Source organism: Ruditapes philippinarum, unplaced genomic scaffold (assembly GCF_026571515.1).
Source record: "Ruditapes philippinarum isolate M1 unplaced genomic scaffold, ASM2657151v2 ctg1226_1_1_1_1, whole genome shotgun sequence".
Lineage (NCBI taxonomy): Eukaryota > Metazoa > Mollusca > Bivalvia > Venerida > Veneridae > Ruditapes > Ruditapes philippinarum.
Genome location: NW_026851932.1, coordinates 205,282 through 221,798, shown reverse-complemented (window position 1 = coordinate 221,798; position 16,517 = coordinate 205,282). Strand labels below are relative to the sequence as shown.

Here is a 16,517-nt window from a genome sequence, read left to right as displayed (position 1 = left end):
GCAACCAGAGTTCTGCATGGAATTAAATTCTTTGAACAATTTTTAAAGGTGACCACCAAAGGAACATTCCTGTGAAGTTTGGATGAAATTGGCTCAGTGGTTTATGAGGAGATGTCATTTAAAGCAAAAGTTTACGGACGGACGGACGGACGCCGGACGAAAAGCGATCACAAAAGCTCACCCTGTCACTTTGTGACAGGTGAGCTAAAAATGAACTCTATTGTTCTTTTTTGTTCTGTTTACAGTTAGATGGCCCCCTTTCCCTATTCCGGAGTGCGGACAGATGGACGGATGCCAGGGGGTATAACAATTAATATGCCCGAAATAATTCTTTCGGGCATATAAAAATGCTTCAACCCTAACCCAAAATAGCCATGATGACCTTTTCATATCTCACATGTGAAGAATGCAACTGATTTCATCTCCTAGGTGATAGTGTGAGCATAAAACCATGATATTAGGAGAAAACATTTTTGTAGCTTTACTAACACTAATTGAAACAACTATAAAATCAACCCTTGTGAAGATTCCATAAACATTTTAATTAAATATTCAAAATATTACTTTCTGAAAGACAAATAAAATTTCTGATAATTATTTCATAATAAAGAAACTAACACGTAAGAATACATTGCGAATTATTAAACCACATATTAAAACACTTTACCTTATCCACTAATGAACTTATGTTTACAGCATTTGTTAAGTTTGATATCCTTTGATCTTGAGTGTTCAGCTGAAAAAAAGTAAGATTAGTTATTTTAGCTAAAAAATAAAAATTGAACATCTTTGCACATTTATATTTTTCACTTGAGCATGTCATATTAATTAGGATAGTTTATCTGTAAAGGTAATATAAGAGGTCCATTATAATGGCCCTTATATAGACTAACCTGATTATTAAGGCTCTGCTGAATGAAAAGCAGATAATTATAATGTTCATATCTGCACCTGAGTAGTGCAAATGTTAGCAAGATTTTTCCATAGTTTGGCTGTGTAACCTAGTTTTTGACCCCAGATGACCCACACAGAAATCATTAAAAAACCTGCTTTCCAGGATAATTGGGCTGAAACTATTACATTTATAATGTTAACAAGGTTTTTCCACATGTGGGCCCTGTGGCCAAGTTTTTGACCCCAGATGACCCATATCAAATGTTGAGCTGAAAATGTTACCACAAAGTTTTTCCAAATTTGGGCTGTGTCATTTAGTTTTTGACCCCAGCTGACCCATATTCGAAATTAACCTAGACATCACATCAACTCTTCTAACATATTTCTAAGATATTTTGGCAAAAATCTTACCTCAAGAATGTGAACAAGATTTTTTCTAAATTTTGGCTGTGTGGCCTAGCTTTTGATCCCAGACCAATATTCAAACTTGAGCTAGAAATCATCATCATAAATTTTCCGAAAATTTTTCAGGAAATATGGGCCAAAAATGTAACCTCTTGGGCTTTAACAAGGCTTTTCTATATTAAGTCTGTGTGACCTAGCTTTTGACCCGTATGACCGATATTCGAACATCATCTAGAATTGATCTAAACAATCTTTCTGACCAATTTCAAGATATTTGGTCCGAAACAGTAGCCACTTGAGTGTTAACAAAGCTTTTGTAATTTTGGCTCCTGTGACCTTTTTTTTTCATCCAAGTTGACCCATGTTGGAACTCTTCCAAGGAATGACTGGGACAAAAATCCTGTTCAAGTTTGGGTGACAATTGTGGCAAAAATGTGACCACTAGTGTGTTAAGAAACTATATGTGGACGGACAACGGCCATTCAACAGTCCTATCCTATACGGAGCTAAAATATACAGGGATATTCCCTATTTCTATTGTTTTGATTTCATAATGGAAACATGGCCACATTCAAGCTTAAGAAGGCAACAGAACTGAGAAGGCTATTTGAAATATATATAATAAATATAAATTATTTTAACATATACATGTATGATACAAAAAAGACCCTTTCTTGAGCGTTAAAACAATAACAATTTTGGCTCTAGATTTTAAATCAAAATACATTGTCAATAATTTAATATATATTCAGGTAAAAGACAACCGATGTTAACTGAATATAACCATTTGATTACTTATACATAAGCATTTAAAAGGTCTTCAAGGTAAATGTATGACTTTACATGTATTAATTTTGTGAACATGTTTTGTACACCATGAAACCAAAGCAAACATCATCAATATTACGTTAAATTTTGAGCGGAAACATCGCTATTAGATTGCTTAAAGAAAACAAACAAGAGCTGTCACAGGAGACAGCGAAGCTCGACTAATAAAATACTTGACGCAGTAAGGAGGACAAAACTATGAAAGAAAAATCCATTATGTAATATTATGTATTAAGTTATAGAAAAAAAAATAACATTTGTTAACATTAATTCCAAGATCAAGGGGAATAATTCTAGAAATAGTCATGCTAGAGTTATGGACCTTGTCACACAACATTTGTGTAATGATAAGAAATATATGTTTGAAGTTTGAAGTAGATACCTTAAAAAGTAAAGAAGTTATTATATTTCTTAAAGAAAATCCTAAGTTCAAAGACAGATAAATCTGTAAACCCAAACCAAAATGCATGCCTGCGACAAGCTTGCCGCAAGCTTGTCACAAGCTTGCCGCAAGCTTACAGCATAAATACAAGGTAGCTGCATGCTTGCAACAAGCTTGCGCAAGCTTGCGATGACTTTTGAAATATATTGCAAGCTTGTTTAAAATTCATGCAAGCTTGCAAACATTTGATGTAAGCTTGCAATGCCGCAAGCTTGCAATTAGTAGACACTTAGAAAATTTTTGTACAAATCTACACTTAGAAATTTCTTGTGAAAGTAATTGAAACACTTAGAAAATTTTTGTCAAAAGTGTACACATTAAAATAAAAATTCCAAAAATGATAGTATCAGTGATAATTAACTAGTTTGACTAAATCACCACGCTAAAGTTTATTATTAGTGATAATTAACTTGTTTAACTAAATCACCATGCTAAAGTTTATTATTAGTTATTAGTTATTTTATATATTCAGCTCAGTATTGTAAATTTACGAAGAAAATATAAAATCATCATCTATTTTAATGCAAGTTACTGTAAATGATTTGAAATTTGACACTTTATACATTTCATGTAGTTGGAAAAGGGTATCTCAGAAAAAATGTCTGTGCAAAAGAAGTAAATGAATTGATTGTTAAATACATATTATTATTTCAATAAATCTACATGAAGTTATGTACAATGAAATAATATCCATTTAATTACAGGCTTTAAGTTTAACTATAAATTAATTAAAGTCTGTGATTCAATCATTCAGACACTATAATAATCAAGATGGGATTGCATTGCTTGCCATTTTTAAATTCTAAAAATTCATGTTTTTGGATAACAATAAATAAATAAATAAACAAAACAAAAACAGTGCATGAAATAATCTCATATATATTCTATATTAAATTAATCAATATATATTGCTTTTATTTAGGAAAATAAATACTCCACCACTGAGTTTTTACGCTACACACATCAGAGCCTTGATAAAATTCATTGACCATCTGTGCATGACTAATTTACTCCCTGGTCATTCCGACAGATCAGGCTGTTCCATGTGATTATTTTGGGGAGAGATAACATTATAAATTTCATATGCAGAATGTGTCTAGAAGGACATTGCAATCTTTTTGTACAAAAATTTGTAATGATTTTTAAAATATTTATATCTATTAGCTATTTGATATTTTCTTTTACGCTCAAAGAAATGAAAGTTAAAATGATGAGTAGATTAACCCTGCTTTACATAATGATAGACCTGTCCAGTTTTTACAGTAACTGTTGTAAAATTTGAATTCTAAGATATCTGGGTCAGCAAAGAGAGCAGAGGATGTACTTGATATTTTAGCAGTTTTGGAGATATTGTTTTGTTTAACATTTAAAGTGTTTAAGTATTGGTATGATAACAATCAGAATCACCTGGGACAAGGATATATACAACAGAATCAGGTATTTTATAAACCTTAAGTTACATTAATGCAGATTCATGGTATATATCAACAAATTATTAACATTTGTAACAGAGATCAAGGTTGTTTTTATGATTTCAACTTCATGCATTTGTTTTTCTGATAATTCTTTTAATCTATACATGTACAATCGCTGTAGACATAAAATTTATTCAATGATTTCTTTTTAATGATTGTTTATATTGTTTAAATGGCATGTTAGTAGATCTTTTTCATTTCCTGCAAATTAAACAAATTAAATCAATTTGATTAAATAGGACTTATTGGTACAATCAGTAGTTAAGTTGTACAGCTGAACAGGGTCAATCATAATCATTTGTTATTTTACATGTATGTGTTGTGTTTTCAATGGAACAATCTAAAATTACATTATACATATCAGGCTGGGACATAAGTGCTGACTGTTAGAAATAGCGGCAGAGTTTAATAATGATGTGCAGTATTAATCCTGAAAAGGTATATTATTAAATCTCAATACTTTTCTATTCCACATCTTTTCTTAAAAAAATACATACTGGGTAATAAATATTGTCACAAATTTACTTAATTCTCATACAGAGAAATTCTTAAACATTTGTGCACATTGAAATAAGATATACTGCATTGCTTTAGTATTTTTTGAAAATGCATAAGCATAGTTAATATTTAATAGTTAATACTGTTGAAACATTAGATTCGATGTTATAAAGAGATATGTAATATAACTGCATTTATGCAATAAAACATAGTTCATTACTGCATCTGTATTTAATTAATTATGAATTTTATCTTTAAAGGTCAGCACAACCATAAGAAGTTCTAAGAAACACAGGCAGAGGACTAAAAATGGACACCGATAAAAGAAATAGTAATTTAAATAATCAGAAACATTTAAAACAAATTTAAGATTGAATAGTTTGTCACTGACAGACTAAGAGCAAAATAATTGCTTAAAACAAAGTGTTGGATTCTAAGAAAACAAGAACCTACCAAACCTGCAGCTAGAAAAAAATTGTTTGTGTTATAGTGAATGCAGGGTGTTCTATTCTGTATTTGGACTAAAGGATATGTATTAAATTTTGTGAAAGAAATATGTGATCATGTTAAACTCATAAAAATTCTACCCCAATCATTCCTGTGCTGAATTCCATCCAGAATTTTACATTTTAAGAACATTTAGGGATGCTGGAATTAGGCTGGATTTTTTCAATGTCATTCCATCAAGGCTGGACTATTTACCATGGTAATTGGAAGAAAACATTAGTATATGAAAAATTTAACATCAGCTTCTTTTTACAATTTATGATTAAATAAGTTTATCATGGTAATCAATGCCTTTTTTTTGCATGTTATATAGGATTCAGAGACTGTTATACGTAGCAGCTCCCTTTCCAAATAGGGTTTACAGTTTTTGCAAGCCTGCGATTAAGCTTGCGCAAGCTTATACATTAAGCTTGTAATTATACATGCACAAGCTTGCGACTTAGCCTGTGCAGGCTTGCAGATAAACCTGCGCAAGCTTGCAAATAAGCTTGCGCAAGCTTACGATTAAGCTTGCACAAGCTTGCGATTAAGCTTGCGCAAGCTTGCGATTAAGCTTGCGCAAGCTTAAATATTAACTAGTTTGCAGTCAGATTTTTTTAAATAACTGATCGCAAGCTTGCCGCAAGCTTGCCGCAAGGTTCCAATTACTAGCCAGTAGCAAGCTTGCAACTTAAGCTTGCAGCAAGCTTGTGACAAGCTTGCAATGTTAGCTTGCAATTTTGGTTTGGGAATATTGCTTCAAGAGTTATGAACATTGTCACATAAAATGTAATTGATGATAAGGAATAAGTATTTGAAGTTTGAGGTAGATATCTTTAAAAATAAAAAAGTTATAATAAAAAATAACATTTTTCTAGTAAAAAAATCTAAGTTTATGGAGAGATAATTCTTGCAATATTGGTGCTAGAGTTATGAACCTTGTCACATAAGATGTGGATGGTGATAACGTAAATATATTTGAAGTATGAAGTTGATCCCTTTAGAAATAAATAAGTAACAGTAAAAAATAAATTTTTTTATGGAAAATTCTAAGCTCAAAGGGAGATAAATCTAAAAATATTGGTGCTAGAGTTATGAACCTTGTCACATAAGATGGGGATGATGATAACGTAAATATTTTTTGAAGTATGAGGTTGATCCCTTAAGAAATAAAGAAGAAACAGTAAGAATAGTATTTTTTGAGGAAAATTCTAAGTTCAAGGGGAGATAAATCTGAAAATATTGGTGCTAGAGTTATGAACCTTGTCACATAAGATGGGGATGATGATAAGGGTACATATATTTGAAGTATGAGGTTGATCCCTTAAGAAATAAAGAAGTAACAGTAAAAATAGTATTTTTTAAGGAAAATTCTAAGTTCAAGGGGAGATAAATCTGAAAATATTGGTGCTAGAGTTATGAACCTTGTCACATAAGATGTGGTTGATGATAAGGAACATATATTTGAAGTTTGAAGTTGATACCTTAAGAAATGACAAAGTTATAGTGAAAAATATTTTACTGCACCAAAACTTTAATCTAAAATCTGGACGCGGACGCCGACGCCGGGGCGAGTAGGACAGCTCTCCATAGTCGAGCTTTAAAAAACTATAGTTTTAAACCTTAACCTGCTGTGGTGATGCGAATCAAGAACAGACGTCACTGATTACGTTCATTTGGTACATATTTAAAAAAAATTCCCTAAAATGATGAATGGTTTTGTCCAGATTGAATGACGGACAAGTCCAATCAATATAATTATGATGGTAGGGGTAAAGCAACGTAAACATGTGAATTATGACAAAACATTTAGAACTACACATGCAACCAAATAATCAATTAACACTGACACTAATAAGTCAAATGCTATATGAATAGGCCAAGAATAGTGCTCGGAAGGAGACCATTAAAGCAAATCAAAGCAAATATTCTCTATCAAGTTTTGAAAAAAAAAAACTTAACCCTTAATAAATCCAAATGAATCCCAATTTGTCACATTAATTAAGTCCATCACAAATGCTTAGTCTCATAAAAGCAAACAATTACATTTAAATTCCATTATTTATGAATAATAAAACAATACTTACATTTACATTTTTTTTATCTGACCTTTGACCTTTGCATGTGACCTTGACCTTGGCCAAAAGAAGTGAATTTAGCTCACACCCCTATGTTTTACAATGATGAATATTTGTGCCAAACTAGGTAACAATTCCACTATGTTTGTAGTGTTTTTACCCTGGGAAAGTGTTTTCATATAACCTTGATTTTTGATTCATGTGTGCAACACTACATTTCATGAGAGTGAACATTTGTGTCAAGTCATACTTTAATCCCTCCATGCATGTAGAAGATATGCTCTGAACAAAACCTGAATTTTGTGTGCAATGTACAGCCTCACAAATGTGAACTTTAAATCTTGGCTGATCAGGGGTGTTGCTTTGGAGGCTGAGAAGTGCTTGCACTGTTGGCTGATCAAGGATGTTGCTTTGGAGGTTGAAAAGTGTTTGTATTGTTGCTGATCAAGGTTGTTGCTTTGGAGGTTGAAAAGTGTTTGCATTGGTGGCTGAACAAGGGTGTTGCTTTGGAGGCTGAGAAGTGAATGCATTGTTGGCTGATCAAGGGTGTTGCTTTGGAGGCTGAGGAGTGCTTGCATTGTAGGCTGATCAAGGGTGTTGCTTTGGAGGCTGAGGTGTGTTGGCATTGTTGGCTGATCAAGGGTGTTGCTTTGGAGGCTGAGGTGTGTTTGCATTGTTGACTGATCAAGGGTGTTGCTTTATAAGTTGAAAAGTGTTTGCATTGGTGGCTGATCAAGGGTGTTGTTGTGGAGGCTGAGAAGTGAATGCATTGTTGGCTGATCAAGGGTGTTGCTTTGGAGGCTGAGGTGTCCTTGCATTGTTGGCTGATCAAGGGTGTTGCTTTGGAGGCTGAGGTGTGTTTGCATTGTTGACTGATCAAGGGTGTTGCTTTGGAGGTTTAAAAAAAATGTTTGCATGGTGGCTGATCAAGGGTGTTGCTTTGGAGGCTGAGGTGTGTTTGCATTGTTGACTGATCAAGGGTGTTGCTTTGGAAGTTGAAAAGTGTTTGCATTGGTGGCTGATCAAGGGTGTTGCTTTGGAGGCTGAGAAGTGAATGCATTGTTGGCTGATCAAGGGTGTTGCTTTGGAGGCTGAGGTGTGTTTGCATTGTTGGCTGATCAAGGGTGTTGCTTTGGAAGTTGAAAAGTGTGTTTGCATTGGTGGCTGATCAAGGGTGTTGCTTTGGAGGCTGAGGTGTGTTTGCATTGTTGGCTGATCAAGGGTGTTGCTTTGGAGGTTGAAAAGTGTTTGCATTTGGTGGCTGATCAAGGGTGTTGCTTTGGGGGCAGAGAAGTGAATGCATTGTTGGCTGATCAAGGGTGTTGCTTTGGAGGCTGAGGTGTGTTTGCATTGTTGGCTGATCAAGGGTGTTGCTTTGGAGGTTGAAAAGTGTTTGCATTTGGTGGCTGATCAAGGGTGTTGCTTTGGAGGCAGAGAAGTGAATGCATTGTTGGCTGATCAAGGGTGTTGCTTTGGAGGCTGAGGAGTGCTTGCATTGTTGGCTGATCAATGGGTGTTGCTTTGGAGGCTGAGGTGATTTTGCATTGTTGAATGATCAAGGGAGTTTCTTCAGAGACTGAGGAGTGCTGCCCTGGAGGCAGAAAAGTGCTGAGTAATTCTGTCAAGGATGACTTAAAGGTGCCTGCATTGGTGTCTGTGGATAGTTAGTAGCACTGGTTGCTGAGAGATGTTGGTATTTTTGGTTAATAGAAATTACTAACATTTGTCAAACGTGACTGAGGAATGCTGGTATTAAAAGCTAAATCACTGGTGTCTGAGGGAAGCTGACAAACATGAATGAGGAATGCTGGTATTAAAAGCTAAATCACTGGTGTCTGAGGGAAGCTGACAAACATGACTGAGGAATGCTGGTACTGAAAGCTAAAACACTGGTGTATAAGGGAAGCTGACAAACTTGACTGATAAATGCTGGTATTAAAAGCTAAAACACTGGTGTCTGAGGGAAGCTGACAAACGTGACTGAGGAATGCTGGTATTAAAAGCTAAAACACTGGTGTCTAAGTGAAGCTGACAAACGTGACTGAAGAATGCTGGTACTGAAAGCTAAAACACTGGTGTCTGAGGGAAGCTGACAAAGGTGACTGAGGAATGCTGGTATTAAAAGCTAAAACACTGGTGTCTGAGGGAAGCTGACAAACGTGACTGAGGAATGCTGGTACTAAAAGCTAAAACACTGGTGTCTAAGGTAAGCTGACAAAGGTGACTGAAGAATGCTGGTACTGAAAGCTAAAACACTGGTGTCTGAGAGGAAGCTGACAAAGGTGACTGAGGAATGCTGGTATGAAAGCTAAATCACTGGTGTCTGAGGTAAGCTGAACAAAGGTGACTGAGGAATGCTGGTATTAAAAACTAAAACACTGGAGTCTGAGAGAAGCTGACAAAGGTGACTGAGGAATGCTGGTACTGAAAGCTAAAACACTGGCGTCTGAGGTAAGCTAACAAAGGTGACTGAGGAATGCTGGTATTGAAAGCTAAAAGACTGGTGACTGAGAGAAGCTGACAAAGGTGACTGAGGAATGCTGGTATTGAAAGCTAAAACACTGGTGTCTGAGAGAAGCTGACAAACGTGACTGAGGAATGCTGGTATTGAAAGCTAAAACACTGTGTCTGAGAGAAGTTGACAAAGGTGACTGAGGAGTCCTGGTATTGAAAGCTAAAACACGGGTGTCTGAGGAAAGCTGACAAAGGTGACTGAGGAATCCTGGTATTGAAAGCTGAAACACTGGTGTCTGAGGAAAGCTGACAAAGGTGACTGAGAGGTGCTTGCAATCGAGGTTGAACTGTGCTAAAATTGTTTGCAGATGTTTGTTTCCACTGGTGGCTGAGGATAGCTGGCATTGTTTGCTGAGGAATTCTGACAATCCAAGCAGAGGAATGTTGACATAGTTTGCTGTTGAGTGCAGGCATGAAACTAATATTGAAGGCTTAATAGTGCTAATTATGAAGGGTTCAGGGGTGAATGCCTTTGAGGCTGAGGGGTTATGTCACTGGACAATAAGTGGTTCTGGCAATGTTACCCGAGGGAAACTGGCATTTTAAGCTGGTAAGTGCTGACATTAGTGGTTGAGAGGTGCTAACATTAGAGTACTGAAGAGAACTGGATTTGCTAGACTCATTAAAACTGGCATTTGTGGCTGAGGGATGTTGACAGTGGCTGTCGAGATGTCCTTGCATTGATAGCTTGAGTGTTGACACTGTTTGCAGACTGTTGCTGGCATTGGTATCTTAGAGTTGTTGGCATTGCTGATTAAGGAATGATGGCATTGCTGATTAAGGAATTGTTGACTAAGGAGAGGTGGAAATGAAGGCTGAAAAGGGCTGGCATTGGTGGCTGAGAGCAACTAGCATTGTTTGCTGAGCATTGCAAATACAATCATATTAATTTATCGGTACTGTTTATCACAAACCTACTTATCAAGTCTAATACATTTATCTGAGTTAACCCCATGTGTTTTTTTTATTTAATAATTATTTTTTTTTTCTTACATGCACTATCTACAGGGATATCATGCAGCCAAAAAAAAATTACAATTTCAATCACCATTGTTTACAGATAACTACACAACCTACCAAATTATACATCTGAAATCATATATGTTTTTGTCATCATCTATATAATCATTTACTGGGCCCATATGCTAACCTGTCCCTTCAAAAGCCAGTTTTTATATTTGTATTTAATGTATGTTGTATTTAAATCATTGTGCAACTTTGTCTCAATGATCAGTTTTCTATAATAGTCTATAATATTCACTTTACTTAAAATGGTCATGCTCAATACAATATTATGCTGTGATTAATATAATGTTGAATATAATATTATCCTGAGAACAATATAATCCTGAGAACAATATAATCCTGAGAACAATATTATGCTGAGAACGATATAATCCTGAGAACAATAATATGCTGAGAACAATATAATCCTGAGAACAATATTATGCTGAGAACGATATAATCCTGAGAACAATAATATGCTGAGAATGATATAATCCTGAGAACAATATTATGCTGAGAACGATATAATCCTGAGAACAATATTATGCTGAGAACAATATAATCCTGAGAACAATAGTATGCTGAGAACAATATTATGCTGAGAACAATGTAATCCTGAGAACAATATTATGCTGAGAACAATATTTTGCCGAGAACAATATAAAGCTGAGAACAATATTATGCACAATATAATATTATGCACACTGAGAAGAGAATAGGGTCTTATAACAGCAAAGTGGTGGAACTATGCTTAGAACAAAACACAAAAACAAACACATACATTGTAAAGTAAAACCACTAGACATACAAGGGTCATTTCTTATGTCCAAAGAATATCTGTATAACTTTTTAAACAATATTATCCTGAGAATAATATAATGCTGAGAACAATATTATGCTGAGAATAATATAATGCTGAGAACAATATTAAGCTGAGAACAATCTTATGCTGAGAACAATATAATGCTGAGAACAATATTAAGCTGAGAACAATATTATGCACAATACAGTATTATGCATGCTGTAAAGAGAATAAGTCCTTATAACAGCAAAGTGGTGGAACTATAATTAAGATCAAACAAAGGTTATGTACTTACTGCAGTGAAGTTTGGCTGAAACTTTAAACTGTCGACTTTATCTTCACCTGGTACACCACTTAATTTATTCCTGGTGATAGTCAAGGTGGTAGAAACAGTGTTTTGCAGGCCTTTAAGTTTTGTTACTTGTTTGTTCACTTCTTTAAGTCCATCTAAAACTTCAGTTGCAGCTAAATAAAATGAAAAATGATAAGAGGAACTGATTTTATGGACGCAAGCTGGAAGGATAATATGTTCATTTTGGTGAATAATTTCTATTTCAAATAGATAAAGGATATTCAAGTTTTTCTTTAAATACAGGATTTATTTTCGAGTGGTATGAAAATAAATATTTCATGAGTGGCAGTAGCCATGAGTAAAATATAATTTTCATACCACAGTAGGAAAAACTTGAATTTTCTGTTTATTATATACATTTTTCTCTTTTTGACATTACAATTTTGTATACTGACAGAATTTAAAAGAAAGTAGTCCGCAAGATATCAGTATAATTGCGCAAAATATGTTTCGCTGCAGTGAAATAAATTTTTACAGTAAAACATGAACATACGCTTTTGTTTCATCAATATTTCTTTAGATATAAATAAATTATAAACCTCTTCTCCTGTCCAGTAGATGATAAAAAATATCAACTTATTCTGAGAAACGGTCAAATTTGTATTTCTTGCATCATATGTCATTATCTAAAGTTTTTGCATTACAAATTGGTCAAGAATGATCAATTCTTCCGAAGATGAAATTTTTGATGTCACTGTTATCAATTGGAAATCTTTATTCAACAAGTATTTGTAACAGAGTTACCAACGTCCCCCGCCCTGGGAAGTTTTATATGATGCATAAAATTGTGCTATTTCAAAATATTGAGGTATGGATCTCAGGACATTCAGTCCAAAATTATGATCAATGCTAGATCTGCAAATGTAACAATAAATTTGTTAAAAAAAATAAAATGAAACACAGAATTTAAAAATCTATCATGTTAAGCTTTGACCTCTAAGTGTGACCTTGACCTTGGAGGTAGGGGAGCAGGTGTTGTGCTTGACAAAACATCTTATTATTGAGACTATTTGTGCCAAGTATTTTCAAAATCCCTTGAACTATGAAGAACTTATAGGTTGGACATAAAATATACAGACTATGTAAATCTTTGACCTCTAAGTGTGACCTTGACCTTGGAGGTAGGGACACAGATGTTACGCATGACATATCATCTAATCATATTGACTATTTGTGCCAAGTATTTTCAAAATCCCTTGAACAATGAAGAAGTTCTAGATTCAACACAAAATATACCCTATAATAGACTATGTTAATTTTTTACCTCTAAGTGTGACCTTGACCTTGGAGGTAGGGATGCAGGTGTTGCGCATGACACATCCTCTTATTATAGTGACTATTATTGTGTGAAGTATTTTCAAAATTCTTTGATCTATGAAAAAGTTATAGACCAGACACAAAATATACCCTGAAACAGACTATGTAAGTATTTGACCTCAAAGTGTGACCTTGACCTTGGAGGTAGGTGACTGGGTTTTGCGCATGACACATCATCTGAATATTGTGAACAATTATGGCAAGTGTTAACAAAAGTCCTTTATGGATAAGAAAGTTATGGACCGGACACAACATATACCCTAAAATAGACAATGTTGACCTTAAATGAGCAAGTATGACCTTGACCCTGAAGGTATGGGTCTGGTTGCTGCGCATGACATATCTTCTTATTATAACAAACATCTGTGCCAAGTTATCTCAAATTCCTTTGATAAATGACAAAGTTATGGACCGGACACCAAATATACCCTGTAACAGACAATGTTAATATTTGACCTCCAAGTGTGACCTTGACCTTGAACGTAGGTGACTGGATTTTGCGCATGACACATCGGCTGATTATTGTGAACAATTATGGCAAGTATTTACAAAATCTCTTCATAGATAAGAAAGTTATGGACCGGACACGACATATACCCTCAAATAGACAATGTTAACCTTGAATGAGCAAGTACGACTTTGACACTGAAGGTAAGGGTTTGTTTGTTGCGCATGACACATCGTCTTATTATAACAAACATTTGTGCCAAGTAATTTCAAATTCCTTTGATAAATGATAAAGTTATGACGGACGGAAGGACGGACGGACGGACGGACAGACGGACGGACAGACGGACGGATGGAGCCTATTTCTATATCCCCCTTTTTTCTTCGAAAAGGCGGGGGACAACAAGCAGTTAACTTATGTTAACTTTTCTATGCCCAGAAATCGGAAATAAAATAATACTTCACAGGGGACAAACAATGAGATATAGATATATATTTCACTCCTGTTCTTTGAAATAATTTAGCCTTGACCTTTTGCTCATTTGACCTTAGTTGTACACAAACCTCCTTATAAGTATAGCTAATGTGGGTAAAAGACTTTTTCAGACTTAACTTTTGTGATGACCTTGACCCCTGACCTTTAAAGGATTTCTTTTTCTTGAATAAAGAGTCATCCAAAGAACTTAATGGATCAATTTCCTACTGCCTAGTAAATACTTTTCCTAATCTTCCTACATATGAAAATGTTTATGTTTTTGCCAGAACTGTAACAATTAATGCCTGCAAAAGTACATGTTCGTAAAATTTCAGTATTAAGCACTACTTACCATTTCCAAGGTTGCCAGCCTTCATTAAAAGATCTGTTGCATTGATACTGTCCTTCACTTTTTTAACTGTAGTATTAGCTGCATCTGATTTATAATTAAACATCTAAATTGTTATAACTAATATATCAGAATATATTACATTATATATCAAAATAATCAACTAATCAATCCTAAATCAGTGTTCAAATCAATTTTCAAGAATTGCGTATTCTTCTTCGCTTGAAGGCCCTACATTGCACTGCTTAAAGGCATGTACTCCACGCTGAATATATTAAAGATATACCGGTAGTATGCTGGTCATCAGGTGGTACTATGCTGGTACTATGCTCATCTTCTGGTAACATACTTTTATTACAGAAATTTATTGAAAACGAGTAAATTCTTCCAGAATATATCCAATTTGAACAAGTGAATGTATTAACTATGTCTGGGAAGTTGCATTCCTTATAACAGAGATTAAAACGTAACATATTTTCTCTGTGTGTATTCAAAAGATTTGAGACTGTATAGTAATTATCAGTTTTTCCAAAAACCAAATTTGCATATAAAATATCTGTTAATGGACTTATACACCTTTCAATCAAGACCAAACCATTCATCATTTGTGGGGAAATTTTCATGATACATGTCATGTACCGACTGAATAGCAAACATTCTGTGCAGTTAATGATCAGATGGCACGAATGTGCAGTCTGGTCTTGGTATGCAACGGTCTCCCATGGGATGTGTTTTTTTATGGCTAGCAGGCTTACACAAGGCATTGACAAAATTATTAAATACAGAATATAATGTGTGCGGATTCAATACCTAAGCTATTGAAAGAGTTGAATAAAACATCATAAATAATAAACGATTGAACATATCTAACGATATCATTAACAGTTACTTTTCTCAAAAAACTAACACAAAATCAACAATACATCAATTCCTAAATTGTTGGTCTCAAAGTTTCATACAAGAATATTTAAAAATGTTTTTTCATTAGTTAAAGTAAGAAAGTGACACCCATGGGTGGCACCAATTTTTAAAACAAAGGCCTGCTTAAAAGTGAAGGACCACAAGGCAATGCTGTGTTTATTAAATATCTAAACCAGTCACAACTGTTGTATACAACTGTTGTATATTTTAACCAAAAATATGTGCAAATCTAACAATTATTATGCAACAAATTGTAATTTTCCAACAAAACTTAAGTGTTATTACTCTGTAGACACTCACCTTTGATATGTGAAAAAATCTTTGGAAGTCCAGTGTTAATAATCTTTTCCCTAGCTTCATGTACAATGTCCTGAAATATAGGAAGAATATATCCATAATTGGAGTTCTTTATGTTACTTTATTCTCATTCTTGAGTAAAATATTTAAGTCACGGAAATTTATCAAAGTCTATGAAATTGTTACTGAATATGTTCCCTTTTACAGGCCTTTGACTTTCACAATCTACACTGGTGTGATTACAAGTAATGACACCCATTAAGGAAGCAGATTTTTGGTATAACTTAACACACATGTCTACTGTCTAGGTCCCCAAAAAAGGGTTTAACCACAATGGGGAAACATAACAGACAAAGTTCAAATTGACTAAAACAGTACTAGAAATAAAGGCTCATCTAAGATACACACAAACAAAAGTTTGAGATAACTGACACCCAGAAGTTGATTGAATGTTGTTTTTTTATTGCCAGCTGACACCTAATTAGCAGCCAATACTAGGAACAATATATTAATACAATTTTACTATTAACTATAAAAAAAATGCTACTAAGAAAATCTGAAGAAAACTTGCTTAACTTTATGGCATCAAGCTCATGCTAAAAACTCAACTGGAGATTCTTCTAAGGTAAGAATTTTCTCCCTCTTTTGGTTGGGTTTTTACGTTACACCAATACAGAACAGGTCATATGGTTGACTTTCCAGCTTAACTTGTGTAGGAAGACCTTAGGTGCCCCTCCATGCATTATTTCAAGCACACACTGTCACCTGAGTTACAACTGGCGTTCTGTGAGCTAGCTGGATGAGCCCACAGCGGTGAAGGACAAGTGGTTTCAAGCCATCAACTTTAACCAATCAGTGATGGAAATAAGACCAGATCATTTTCATTTTTCTGCCCTCTTATACCTAAATTTAGTCAATATTGAATAAGCAAG

The 16,517-nt window shown here is 34.5% G+C and overlaps 1 protein-coding gene across 6 annotated transcripts in view; it reads right to left on the bottom strand.

Annotated features, from left to right (window-relative positions):
* Positions 1-16,517, bottom strand: part of LOC132743165 (prominin-1-A-like) — a 68,439-nt gene that overhangs the window by 34,894 nt on the left and 17,028 nt on the right. For all 6 annotated transcript variants that reach the window (XM_060731695.1, XM_060731721.1, XM_060731707.1 and 3 more), the window contains exons 5-8: positions 15,589-15,658; positions 14,371-14,454; positions 11,723-11,892; positions 668-736 (exon numbers count right to left, since the gene is read on the bottom strand). In XM_060731695.1, coding sequence (XP_060587678.1) covers positions 668-736; positions 11,723-11,892; positions 14,371-14,454; positions 15,589-15,658 — 393 coding nt within the window. The remainder of the gene's footprint in view (positions 1-667; positions 737-11,722; positions 11,893-14,370; positions 14,455-15,588; positions 15,659-16,517) is intronic.